Source organism: Lepidochelys kempii, chromosome 1 (genome assembly GCF_965140285.1).
Source record: "Lepidochelys kempii isolate rLepKem1 chromosome 1, rLepKem1.hap1, whole genome shotgun sequence".
NCBI lineage: Eukaryota > Metazoa > Chordata > Testudines > Cheloniidae > Lepidochelys > Lepidochelys kempii.
This window is the reverse complement of record NC_136380.1, coordinates 297,179,691-297,192,838: the sequence shown is the minus strand read 5'-3', so window position 1 is coordinate 297,192,838 and position 13,148 is coordinate 297,179,691. Positions and strand designations below refer to the sequence as shown.

The 13,148-nt window shown below is 40.9% G+C and overlaps 1 protein-coding gene across 1 annotated transcript in view; it reads right to left on the bottom strand.

The window, feature by feature from the left end:
• The window catches only part of TWF1 (twinfilin actin binding protein 1), a 39,080-nt gene that overhangs the window by 19,238 nt on the left and 6,694 nt on the right, over positions 1 to 13,148 (bottom strand). The window contains exons 3-4 of the mRNA XM_073328016.2: positions 5,170 to 5,348; positions 4,036 to 4,131 (exon numbers count right to left, since the gene is read on the bottom strand). Of these exons, the coding sequence (XP_073184117.2) occupies positions 4,036 to 4,131; positions 5,170 to 5,348 (275 nt within the window). The remainder of the gene's footprint in view (positions 1 to 4,035; positions 4,132 to 5,169; positions 5,349 to 13,148) is intronic.

Sequence of the window (13,148 nt, the reverse complement as noted above, 5' to 3'; positions counted from 1 at the left end):
ATCCCCAATTAAATCATCCCAGCCAGGGCTTTGTCAAGCCTGACCTTAAAAACCTCTAAGGAAGGAGATTCCACCACCTCCCTAGGTAACCCATTCCAGTGCTTCACCACCCTGATAGTGAAAAAGTTTTTCCTAATACCCAACCTAAACCCCACCCCACCCCTGCAACTTGAGACCATTACTCCTTGTTCTGTCAGCTGGTACCACTGAAAACAGTCTAGATCCATCTCTTTGGAACCCCCTTTTAGGTAGTTGAAAGCAGCTATCAAATCTCCCCTTGTTCTTCTCTTCTGCAGATTAAACAATCCCAGTTCCCTCAGCCTCTCCTCATAAGTCATGTGCTCCAGCCTCAAACAGCAGGCTGTTGTCAAGAATAACTGGGTGTTCTCTACCTGGTCTGGCTATAGTATCTGAAGGGCTTCGGCAATGAGGCAGGGGTATAATTAGTAATCATAAAGTGACTATTGAATCCTTTAGCAAATAAAAATCATCATCTGTATGGGTGATGAATATGTGTATGCTCTCAAAGGACATGTCCTCAATGGTATTCTGCACCTCCTTTAGGATGGTGCTGGAGAACTAGTGACTTCTGATAACAAGTCTGCTGGAACTATTAGGGCTTTGATTGTCATCGCTGGTACTGAGGGATTTGGTTCAGACACATTGGTAGCAGATGTAAGTACTGGGGTTGTTTAGGTGTTACTAGGTACAAAGTAGGAAGTTGATCCTGTATCACTTGCCCCTGTATTACAAGAGGGCTCTGCACTCAATTTCTGTGGATAGATCAAAGGCAAATAATTCTTCTTATGCTCTCAGCCAGGGGAGGTAGACTGGTGACGGGAACCATGTTTGATCCAGTATCCTGCTCTACCTTTCCTTGGAATCTAAACAGGAAAAGGGGGAGAATATACTAAGGAGCAGCACGTGGATGGACACAGCCTGGTTTTGTCTTTCCGCCACTGACAGTAAGAGATAATTACAGCTGATATGCCCTTTATGTCATTATGATGGGGAGGGCAGCAAGACATGCACAGTTTAGGTGAAACCCAACACACACTGCTGTTCAAAGATTCCTATGTCATGCATATGAGGTGTATGCACAGTGAGAGTGGAATCCATACCAGCAAATACTCGAAGAAGCTGGGATTTTTCCACAAATGTAAATCAGACATGAAATACAACTCAGAACTTTATACACACATTAGAACCTTACTGAATAAACAGGTTTAGGAATAAAAAGCTAGGGAAGTGAGGATGAGATTGTAAGGGATGGAAATGAAAGAGGGAAGGATAAATGGATGGTAAAAAATGAAAAACATGGGGAAGAAAAATCAATGGGGATGATGGGAAAGGGTGTGATAAAGACCACAATAGGTTAAAAAAAATAGATACATCTAGCGAGAAGAGAATGAAAGGAAGAGATTGCAGAACACAGTAAGCTATAAAAGCATGTGCAAATAGAGAAGGAAATGTAATGCTAATATATAACAATAAAATAAATATGATCATCTCTCTCGCTCTTCTACCCCCTCCCAACCCCATTCTACCTGAAAGAGAGCAGAGAGATTTCTGTGCCACCAATGAATTCATTCGCTCCTGGATTCTGCTCTAAATTCCTTCCAGGGATCACATTTTTGCCTGGGTTCAAAGAAACCCTTTTGAAAATGAGCCAAATTCCCCCAAACAAGAAGGTATAAAAAAAGGTTTCTGTTGGAACATCTGCCAAACCTTCTACAAAGGAAAGTTATCTACTTTGTAACGTTTCTTCTCTGAAGATATCTTGCAGGATTCTTAGTCCTAGACGTAGCTCAGTAGAGAGCCCAGCAGAACTCTCCTAGCTCTCAAAGTTTTGTTTTTTTACCCTTAAAGGCAAGGGATAACAAGGTAGGGTGTAAGTGAGGGCCCCCTCAACTGGCTGTCATGCACTATCTCCTACGGAGTATTAAGTATGCTTACACCCCAGTCAGTTCCATTTACTGCATGGGAGGTGAAGCACCCAGAAAGAAAATGCCAATTCAAGAGGATCAACAGGGGAAAAATAATAAAAGATGTCTCAGAAAAATTAAAAGTGCGCAAAGGGAGACACCTCTAAATAGTAATCTCCAAACTTTCAGGGGTAAGTGGATTTGTGAGTGAGAATCTTGCAAGATGATCTCTTCAGAGAAGTAGAATTACAAGGCAGAATGATTTTCCTTTCTCTAAAGATATCATCTGTGCAGGAAGAGCACTCCAACTGCAAGACAAGCTCCTACATCTGCCGACACAGGGCAAAAGGAAAGCCTGGAAAGGCTTAGGGCTTTATGGCAGCCTGACAGATGATCAGAATTCACTGAGCCCAATTGTAGAAGATTTACTGATACTTGAACACTGCTCTCCACCCTAGCACATAAATGCAGGAGCGGAAAATCTGGAGATCTTGATATGGAGAGGCCTGGAATCGAGAGCTTTCACAAAGACATACCATGGAGCTCCTACTTATATATCCAGGTATATGATTCTCATCACTGTTGTATCAGAGTGCTTCATGGGAATTCAAAAAAAACAAAACAACTCTCTCTTTTCCTTTCTTGCTCCCAAAATGAAAGCTGAGACTCTGGGGCACAATCCTTGGGCAAGTAAGAATTTAAAATGGGAAGATCCTCCAACTGTTCCTAGAGGTGACTGTTTACCCTTTACAGTAATTAAGCACAAGAACTATACAGCCTCAAAATAAACTGATTGAAAAAGGAATTTAAAATAAAGTGACACTTAAAACAGAAATGCTGTTCTGTGCACATTTTATACGGCTGTTCTCTTTCTAAATAACAGGAAAAAAGATTTATATTTAAATTATTGTACTAAGAAGAGGGTCTGAAACATAAGGCCTTGTATCAGAGGCCTGGTATAAGGCCTAGGTTAAAGCAGTGGTCAAAACTTTGCTGATATAAAGCAAAGTCAGGTTGTGAGCATGAGGCAGGCCCTGCTCACAGAATTTGGCAAGCATAGGGCTGATATTGCAAAACACATATTCCTAAGAGATGCGAGGCACAAAACACTCACACAAGCACATTCCAGAAGGTTGGTACCAGAGCACCTCGATACCAGTACATTCCCCAAAGGTAACAGGAACACGCTGACTCATCTTAAGGATAAGGTCAAGATGACAGCATGATGAATAGAGATGTTTTGATTGAACCTATAAGTGCAAGGCAATGGGTGGCGCCCAGAGTTGGCCAACCTGCGGCTCTGGAGCCACATGCAGCTCCTTGGATAGGCACCGACTCCGGGGCTGGAGCTACAGGCGCCAACTTTCCAGTGTGCCAGGGGGTGCTCATTGCTCAACCCCGGCTCTGCCACAGGCCCTGCCCCCACTCCACCCCTTCCCTCCCCATCCCCTGCCATGCTCTCGCTCCTCCCCGCTCCCCCCACCCCAAAGCCTCCTGCATGCCACGAAACAGCTGATCAGGAGGCGTGGGAAGGGAGGGGAAGGTGCTGATCGGTGGGGCTGCCAGTGGGTGGGAGGCACTGGAAGCGGGGTGGGGGAGCTGATGGGGGGCTGCTGATGTATTACTGTGGCTCTTTGGCAATGTACATTGGTAAATTCTGGCTCCTCCTCAGGCTCAGGTTGGCCACCCCTGCGTCAGAGGGTGGCACCCTGATACATCAGAGGGTGATACATAACTTGTTTGTATCTGTGTATAAAGATGTATCTCAAAGGGACTGTCTTTGTCCAGCCGAGGGGGCAGTGGAAAGTCCTGTCACTGACTGAGCTGCGTCCGTTGTCACAAGCATACATGCCTTAGTATCCTCGTAGAGTCTGCCAGGTGCTATTACCGTGCTTCGTCGACAATAAACCTGCCCAGGCGTGTTTGCTACTAAACGAAGTCTTGTGGTTTTATTGGGCAGTTCGTTTGAGATCTGCTGTGGCAGCTAACAACACATGCATGCAGACGAACATCTGACCACAATTATTATTTAAAACGTTTTACTATGCAACTTAACCCATAGAAGAATTATTCCTAAAAAACAGCATATATGCTGACATTAAAAATATACCTTTGTTGTTCCAAATACTTCGTCTTTAATGTGACCACCTCCAAATTCTTTTTTCAGAGTTGCCCGTGTTGCTGCATACAACATTTTTTGACGTACCTGGTATGTTGCAAAAGAGTTGCTTTTGATTTTTTTATGTACGTGGAAGCAAGTGCATTTGCATGCTAAAATTATTATTGGACTTCTGAAATACTTCATAAAGCAAAATAAAAGTTACAAGAAGAAGTAGTTACAATTTAAAGCTATAATTAATAATAGGAAAACACTCTGTACAATGAGCTTTGGAGTGTGATAATTTGACATGCTATTAACCATTTCAAGGGTACAATAATGAGAGAAGTTTTACAACAATCCAATCAAAGTGTTCTATATTGCAACTGTTAAGGTAATTTTCAGAGTATGGGGGATGTTTTCAAAAGTTACAAACAACACAGTAACATCTTTAAAAAACAAACAAACAAACAAACAACAACAAAACACCTGTTCTAGATTCTGTTGCTGCTGGTCTGAATATTGATGGAAGCAACTGGCTTAAAAAAAAAGAAAAAGAGAGAGACAGACACACACAATAGCCTACAAACCCCTGTTTGGTTCAGTAATGGATCTGAATAACTATCGCAACCACAGAAGGAATAAAAAATAACTTGGATATCCACTTCAGTATTTAAGATGTACTTAAGAAAAACTTAATTAAAAAAATTTACTGGAGCCTATTAAGCATAGTCACCTGCCTCACAAACAGAAATAACTCTATATATCAGCCCTGTCAATCCAATTTTTCTTCTTGATTAGGGTGGAGTTTAAAGGATAAAGGAGATTTTTGAGGAAGACATCTGTATCACAGAAAATATTCAAGTTCTTGTTTATTTTATGGCTGAATGCTACTAAAAAGATGGTGTTTCCTTTCATGAATTTAATTAATGAAATCAAAAACTTACACTCTTCAACTAAATAAATCTAATATTTGATAAAACCTTTTATTTCAATACATAATTAGCATTAAGTAGACTGTAATCTTTACCGTTCAGGAGTTCCTCAGTTACCCAATTTTCTATTGTCCTTTTCTCTTCTGCAACCCAATCCTGAGACAGTACGAAGACATTAATATTACAATACAAAGACATTAATATTACTTACATGAGAGTGATCTGGTGACCATGCAATGAAGATCCATTCATATCCTTGAGCATTCTGAGAATCTAATCTGTATAATACATAACATGGTTGCTTGTCTTCAAGAAGGGGAAGAACAAAGGAATCATAATCCTTTTCCCATGATTCAGCAGGCTGCCTAGAGGATCCCACTACAAGCTGCTCTATAAACAAAAACAAAAACTGCAGGTCAGTACAATGGTCTGACACATTAAGCTTTTGCAATTAAAGATACTTATGGCTTAATCCTGCAAAGTTCTGCCCAAGAAAATGGAAAACAATGGCACTTCATGCAGCAACAGGTACACACATGTATAATTGTTTGCAGGATCAAACCCTAAATTATTTCATCTCAAATACTAGAACATAAGAAAATATCCACGGGTTGGTCTCATTTCATTGTTGGCCTGCAAGGTCTTCAGAGCAAGGACTTGCAAGTAGATGTGGAAGGGATTTTCACTTAAAATAAATCCGGTTTGGAGAGAGAGTAATGTATGTATGTAACACTACGTAAGTAATAGCAGATAGCGCTCTTCTTCTATAAGACTCAAGTTCATGGGAAGCCAGGACAATATTCATTATTATTGATTGTACCTAGAGGCCCCATCTGAAATCAGAGCTGCAACAGACCTGTACATACATGCACAGGTGTCAGGGTTCCTTCCCCACTCTGAACTCTAGGGTACAGATGTGGGGACCTGCATAAAAACCCCCTAAGCTTATTTTTACCATCTTAGGTTAAAACTTCCCCAAGGTACAAACTATTTTACCTTTTGCCTTTGGACTTTATTGCTGCCACCACCAAGCATCTAACAAATATATAACCAGGAAAGAGCCCGCTTGGAAATGTCTTTCCCCCCAAAGTCCTCCCAAACCCTACACCCCCTTTCCTGGGGAAGGCTTGATAAAAATCCTCACCAATTTGCATAGATGAACACAGACCCAAACCCTTGGATCTTAAGAACAATGAAAAAGCAATCAGGTTCTTAAAAGAAGAATTTTAATTAAAAAAAAAAAAGTAAAAGCATCACCTCTGTAAAATCAGGATGGTAAATACCTTACAGGGTAATCAGATTCAAAACATAGAGAATCCCCCTAGGCAAAACCTTAAGTTACAAAAAGACACAAAAACAGCAATATCCATTCCATTCAGCACAGCTTATTTTATCAGCCATTTAAACAAAACAGAATCTAATGCATATCTAGCTAGATTACTTACTAAGTTCTAAGACTCCATTCCTTTTCTGTTCCCAGCAAAAGCATCACACAGACAGAGAGAACCTTTGTTTCTCCCCCCACTCCCCGCCAGCTTTGAAAGTATCTTGTCTCCTCATTGGTCATTTTGGTCAGGTGCCAGCGAGGTTATCCTAGCTTCTTAACCCTTTACATGTGAAAGGGTTTTTCCTCTGGCCAGGAGGGATTTTAAAGGGGTTTACCCTTCCCTTTATATTTATGACAACAGGGTAAGCCTACACAAGAATAAAAGACCCAGCGCATAGTTGTGGCTGGCCTGGGTCAGCTGACTTGGCTCACAGGGCACAGACTGCAGGGCTAAAAATTAAAGTGTAGACATTCGGGCTTGGGCTGGAGTCTGGGCTCCTCCCCCCTCATGGAGTCCCAGAGCTTGGGCTCCAGCCCAAGCCTCCACATTGCAATTTTTAGCCCCATAGCCTGAACCCCACGAGCCCAAATCACCTGACCCAGGCAAGCCATGGGTGTTTAATTGCTGTAAGAGACAGTCGCTGCCCTTCAAATACTTATAATCTAAATAGATAAGATAGGTGAAGGATGAGAGAGGAAACAAGCACAGAAGTGACTTGTCCAAAGCAGGTTATCCCAGTTCTGCTACTGACAACCTATGTCTCCTGACTCCCAAGTCCAGCACCATAACCACTAGACTACCTTGCAAAGATTGGAACTTTCACTCCCCCGTCCCTTCTCTACAAACCTAATTGCACTACATGCAGAATTGTGTTTTAACCAGATCCGTAATTATGGAGAATGTATAGAAAAAAATGTGTTTTCATTATTTGTATAGAATTTATGTAGTAACCTAAACGGAATGAAATTTTGCATATATATAGACTTTGGCATGAATTAAGCAACAGCCCTTGAGATAGATTATTAATTTTTCCATATTATTCTGTTTCTTTTCCACTGACAGAACAAGAGCAGCTCTTCTGAAGGGAATTGTAGTCCCAGTTCAAACAAACTATAGTCAATTAAAATCTTTCCATTGACTTCACTGGGCATTGGACTGAATCCTTAAATAGTAACTTTCAGGTGTGTTGCTAAAAAGTTGAACATTTGTTAATAAAATTCCAGAGCTGGAAGAACATGTACATGGCTGAATAGTATATATGTAATGCTATTGTTTAAAAAACTACAAAAGATACTGCAGATAGTCTGGAGCAGATAGCTCCGCTCTCCAAGAGTATATAGCATCATGTATCAGCTACTGTAAGCAAAAAGAATTAAAACAAACATTTTGAATGGAATATGTGACATGTCATTCCATTTTCTTTATGAAAATATGCTTATGATATGGACATAACTGAGACATACTTTATGCAAGATGGCTCATGTAAGGTATCATTGGAAAGGTTATGATTTACTGAATGCAATTATCCAATTTGTATGCATATATCATTTCTGTATCTCAAGTTATACAGATATAGTCAATATTCCTTTCAACTATGCTACTTTGGGTGACGCCCACTGCTAACATTTCAGGTACAACAACGGAAAAGCCAGACAGGGAGGATGGTCCATCAGCGAGGACATTAGATTTGTGAAAAGCTTGGCCTTCCTGTGCCCACTCCATGCTGCCACTGACTCATGGACGCTGTGATCTACAGAGTCAGGTGGTCTTGTTACCTGATACTAAAACATTACCTGGGACTTCTTGTAACTTTCCACTGTAAGGGAAGGAGGGTCAAGTTTGGGAAACAAAGGATTCCCGCCTTATGTCAATCCTATTTAAGGGTGGGGAGAAAGGCAAACAAGGCTCCTCCTCTCCATGGCCTGTCTGCCCAAGAAGAAAGACTGCAAAGGGGAAGGCAAGGTAGGGAGGAGGGGAACTCAGACTAAGACAGGGGTCCAATCTGAAAACTGGAACTCTAAACCACAGAAACTTTGCAAACTGCCTGCAACAATATCTAGGGTGAGAAATACTATTTGTAACCAATTTCTTTAGTGAAACTAGCTTAGTTTGCATGTTTGATTTCCTTTGCTTAGTAATCTGCTTTGTTCTGTTTGTTACCCCTTTTACCACTTAAAATCTGCCTTTTATGGTTAATAAAATTTGCTTTGTTTATTATTAAATCCAGTTTCTGTAATTTCTAACTGGGGGAACAAGAAGTGGGAGGGGGCGAATTTCATAATATATCTTTGGGTCTGCACTTTAAGGGAGGTGGACATTTGAGTGCTGGAGCAAGTCCCTTAAGATGAGTATTCCCAGAGCTGATCTGCAGCTGGGTGTGGCCCTGCCTTTTTGTGTATGTTAGAGAAGGTTTCAAGAGCCTGGCTCAGCAAGACAGGTTAAAGGGGGCCCATGCTGGTAGAACAGATAGACCCAGTGGTATCTCAGCACATCAGGTGGCTTCCCAAGGGTCCAACCCGTCACAGAATGGTTCTTTGAAACCTTTGTTTATGGTAACTATAAGGTCACTCTCACTAGTATGGAGGCCAAGAAGTCCCCAGTTTAAATTTCTCAGGATTCTAAGGCAACAGTATCTTTCCGGACAAATAGTGATGTATTTTACTAGAATTTGAGACATTGTACACAATGGCTATATACCTTTGTCGTAGTTTGGAATCTTGAAGAGCTATAGATTTTTTACACTTATAAGTCCCCGTTACAACATTTAACCAAAAACTTAAACATTAAAACCTCTCTGTAAACCTAGATTAAACAGGTAGTGTTCAAATTAAAAGTCCAACATGGAATGCCTCAGCACCTCACAAGATCAGGCCTTTAATTTGAACTTCCTTGACTTCAATTGGAGGTTGAATCAGACCCAAACTTAGCACCAGATCTCCCTTGTTATCATTGAGTAACAGAAACAAAGAATCATAAGGAAAAAGAATAAAAATCTAATGTCAGAAATTTGATGCTTAAATTCATCCCAAGAACAGTATACGTGCAAAACGTCCTTCCTCATCAACTGAATGCATTGCGTTTTGCAGCTTCCATACAAAAGTGAACATTTTTTTAAAATGTAAATGGGATTGAGGGTGCTCAGCACCTTGCAGAATCCAGTTAAAAGGCTTACATTTTATTGAAATTTCTCTTATTTCCATCAGTGCACAGACAGTTCATCCTAGTTTGCTGCAGTTTAAGAGTTACCAGCTAGAAAGCATCTCACATAAAATAAACTGTATTAGGGAAAAAACCTATTAAACTCTCAGTCATACATGAAGAGTAGTCACATCAAAAATCCACTAGGATTAAACCTCAATCCTGCAAAACACACATCAATTGGACTATTAAGGTATGTAGTTAAGCATATGCCTAAAGTGTTTGCAGCTCAGGCCTGGTCTACACTACAGCATTAGGTCAACATAAGGCATCTTACGTTGACCTAATTATGTTAGTATATGCACTACAATCTTTGCTCCCACCCATATAAGTGCCGAACTACACGCACATAACTCAACAACAGGCGCAGGGCTTATATCGGAGTCCCTGCAGACACTGCATTACTTACATCTATTGGCTGTCATTCTTATGCATTTCAAAGAAAGCTGGCTTCCAGCTCCTGAGCTGGGCTGCTGCCCAGTCTTCACTCTAAGCCAGGCTGCCACACAGGCTCCCGGCTCAAGCTGCTGCCTGGGCTCAAAGCCCCGCTGCCCCCCAGGGTCCCAGCTCCCCACTTCAAGCAAGGCTGCTGCCTGGGTTCTCAGCTCCCCACTGGGAGCACGGCAGATGTCCCCGCTGGGAACTGAGCAGCCGCACCGGGTTTCTTGGCTCCCTGCCGGGAATGGAGTAGCTGAGCAGACATGGATCTCCTGCCAGGAGCCTGGCTGCTCCCCCAGGCTCTCAGCTACCTGGCATCTCCCCCAGAGTCTGGTCGGCTGGCCTGTTCCCGGCAGGGAGCCTACAAGCCTAGTGTGGCTTGCCCCGTTGCCAGTGAGCAGCCAAGGAGCTGGGGGCGGGGGGCAGGCAGCCCAGCTCCCAGTGTGGATCTGTGCATGGAGCTGAAAGCCCTGGCTCTCCACCCTTCACCTCTTAAGTTAGTGGAAGCGCTCCTGGTGAGGATGCGCATCACTGACAAAAGAAGGGTAGCGTGGACATGAATTACTGTGGTGGTTGTTAGTCAACCTAACATAGGTTAACCTATGTTTATAGTGTAGACATGCCCTCAGTGTCTTGTTTCTATGTCAGAGGATTCAGAAACCCAGTTATAAACTGCAAATAGGTTGGGAAGACTATGTTTGCATTAAATGTGTCTTGCTTAATTTGACCATTAAGTTGATAAACTTTTTTCAAATATGATTTTATAAGTATCACAGTTTTATCCAACTGACTGAATATTTTTTATTATCGTCTTTAAATAGGCTTAATTTTCATATGAAATGTTTTGGAAGACTTAATTACTGAAACAGATGTGACAATAGGATTCCTCCCCGCCCCCGGTTATGAAGCATATCTCAATTTCAAACAAAGTATGTCAGTAATATCTCTCAAAATATTTACCTGCCTTATAAAAAATACTAAATAAAAATAAATATTTAAAATACATAGTTTGATATGTATGAAAATACACAGCTTGATAAAATACATAGATATGGTGCTCGTTTGAGAGTCTTATTGTAGTGTTGTATCCTGCCACGCAGAATGTGTTGTTAGAGTCCTAGACCTGGCCTCTAGTACTCCAGCCCACTGCAGACTAAGTGTGCTGCACAGTGGTGGAATTTCTGCCAACTCTCAGAAGTGGCCACTAACACTATTTTTCAGAGGTGCTGAGCAATCATAGCTTACACTGACTTCACTGGGAATTTGAGGGTGCTCAACACTTTTGAGAATCAGGCTCAAAGTGTCACACATGGGACACCTAAAATATCAGAGAACTCAAAATCAGTGGCCACTTTTGAAAGCTACAGAACAGGGGATTGGAAGGCAGAGAATGAAATTACGTTGCTCAACAGCAATCCTACTAGCTGATTAAGGAGGGATATCAACATGCTCCAGAATGAGCCCTGTCTAGTCATGGTGACTAAGAGGTGCAGAGAGTTCCACCAGAGATATGGGACAAGCCCTTCCATCTAGCTCAGAGTGTTAAGAGTTTCTTTTCAAGACAAGAAAAGAGGTGTCTGTGACCCTAAGAGCATCTCAGTGCCAGAAGACAAGGGGCTCCCTGGACTCCAGCAGTGGCCTGACCAGCTCAGTGTACACCAACTCACTACTGTTATAAGGGCTGTCAGGTGATTAAAAAATTAGATTACAATTAATCACACTGGTAAACAATATTAGAATACCATTTATTTAAATATTTTTTGATATTTTCTACATTTTCAAATATATTGATTTCAATCACAACACAGAATTGAAAGTGTACAGTGCTCACTTTATATTATTTTTGATTAAAAATATTTGCACTGTAAAAAACAAAAATTGTATTTTTCAATTCACCTAATACAAAATACTGTAGTGCAATATCGTTATCATGAAAGTTGAATTTACAAATGTAGAATTATGTACAAAAAATAACTGCACTCAAAAATAAAACAATGTAAAACTTTAGAGCCTGCAAGTCCACTCAGTCCTACTTCTTGTTCAGCCAATCACTAAAACAAGTTTGTTTACATTTGCAGGAGATAATGCTGCCCACTTCTTGTTGACATCACCCAAAAGTAAGAACAGGCATTTGCATGGCACTGTTGGTAGCCGGCTTCACAAGATATTTACGGGCCAGATGCACTAAAGATTCATATTTCCCTTCATGCTTCAACCACCATTCCAGAGTACATCATTCATGCCGATGACTGGTTCTGGTCGACAATGATCCAAAGCGGTGCAGACCAACGCACACTCATTTTCATTATCGGAGTCAGATGCCATCAGCAGAAGATTGATTTTCTCTTTTGGTGATTTGGGTTGTGTAGTTTCTGCATCGGAGTGTTGCTCTTTTAACTCTTCTGAAAGCATATTCCACATGTTCTCCCTCTCACATTTTGGAAGGCACTTCAGATTCTTAAACCTTGGGTCGAGTGCTGTAGCTACCTTTACAAATTTCACATCAGTACCTTCTTTGTGTTTTGTCAAATCTGCAGTGAAAGTGTTCTTAAAATGAACAACATGTGCTGGGTCATCATTCGAGGCTGCTATAACATGAAATATATGACGAAATGCGGGTAAAACAGAGCAGGAAACATGCAATTCTCCCCCAAGGAGTTCAGTCAAGTTTAATTCATGCTTTTTTTTTTTTCCCCCAACAAGCATTACCAGCATGGAAGCATGTCCTCTGGAATGGTGGCCAAAGTATGAAAAGGCATACGAACGTTTAGCATATCTGACATGTAAATACTTTGCAATGCAGGCTACAAAAGTGCCATGCAAACGCCTGTTGTCACTTTCAGGTGACATTGTAAATAAGAAATGTCAGTATTATCTCCCATAAATGTAAGCAAACTTGTTTGTCTTAGCAATTGGCTGAACAAGAAGTAGGACTGAGTGGACTTGTAGGCTCTAAAGTTTTACATTGTTTTGTTTTTGAGTGCAGTTATGTAACAAAAAAAATCTACATTTGTAAGTTGCACTTACATGATAAAGAGATTGCACTACAATACTTCTATGAGGTGAATTGAAAAATACTATTTTTGTTTATAATTTTTACAGTGCAAATATTTATAATGAAAAATAGTATAAAGTGAGTACTGTACACTTTATATTCTGTGTTGTAATTGAAATCAATATATTTGAAATGTAGAAAATATCCACAAATATTTAATAAAGTTCAATT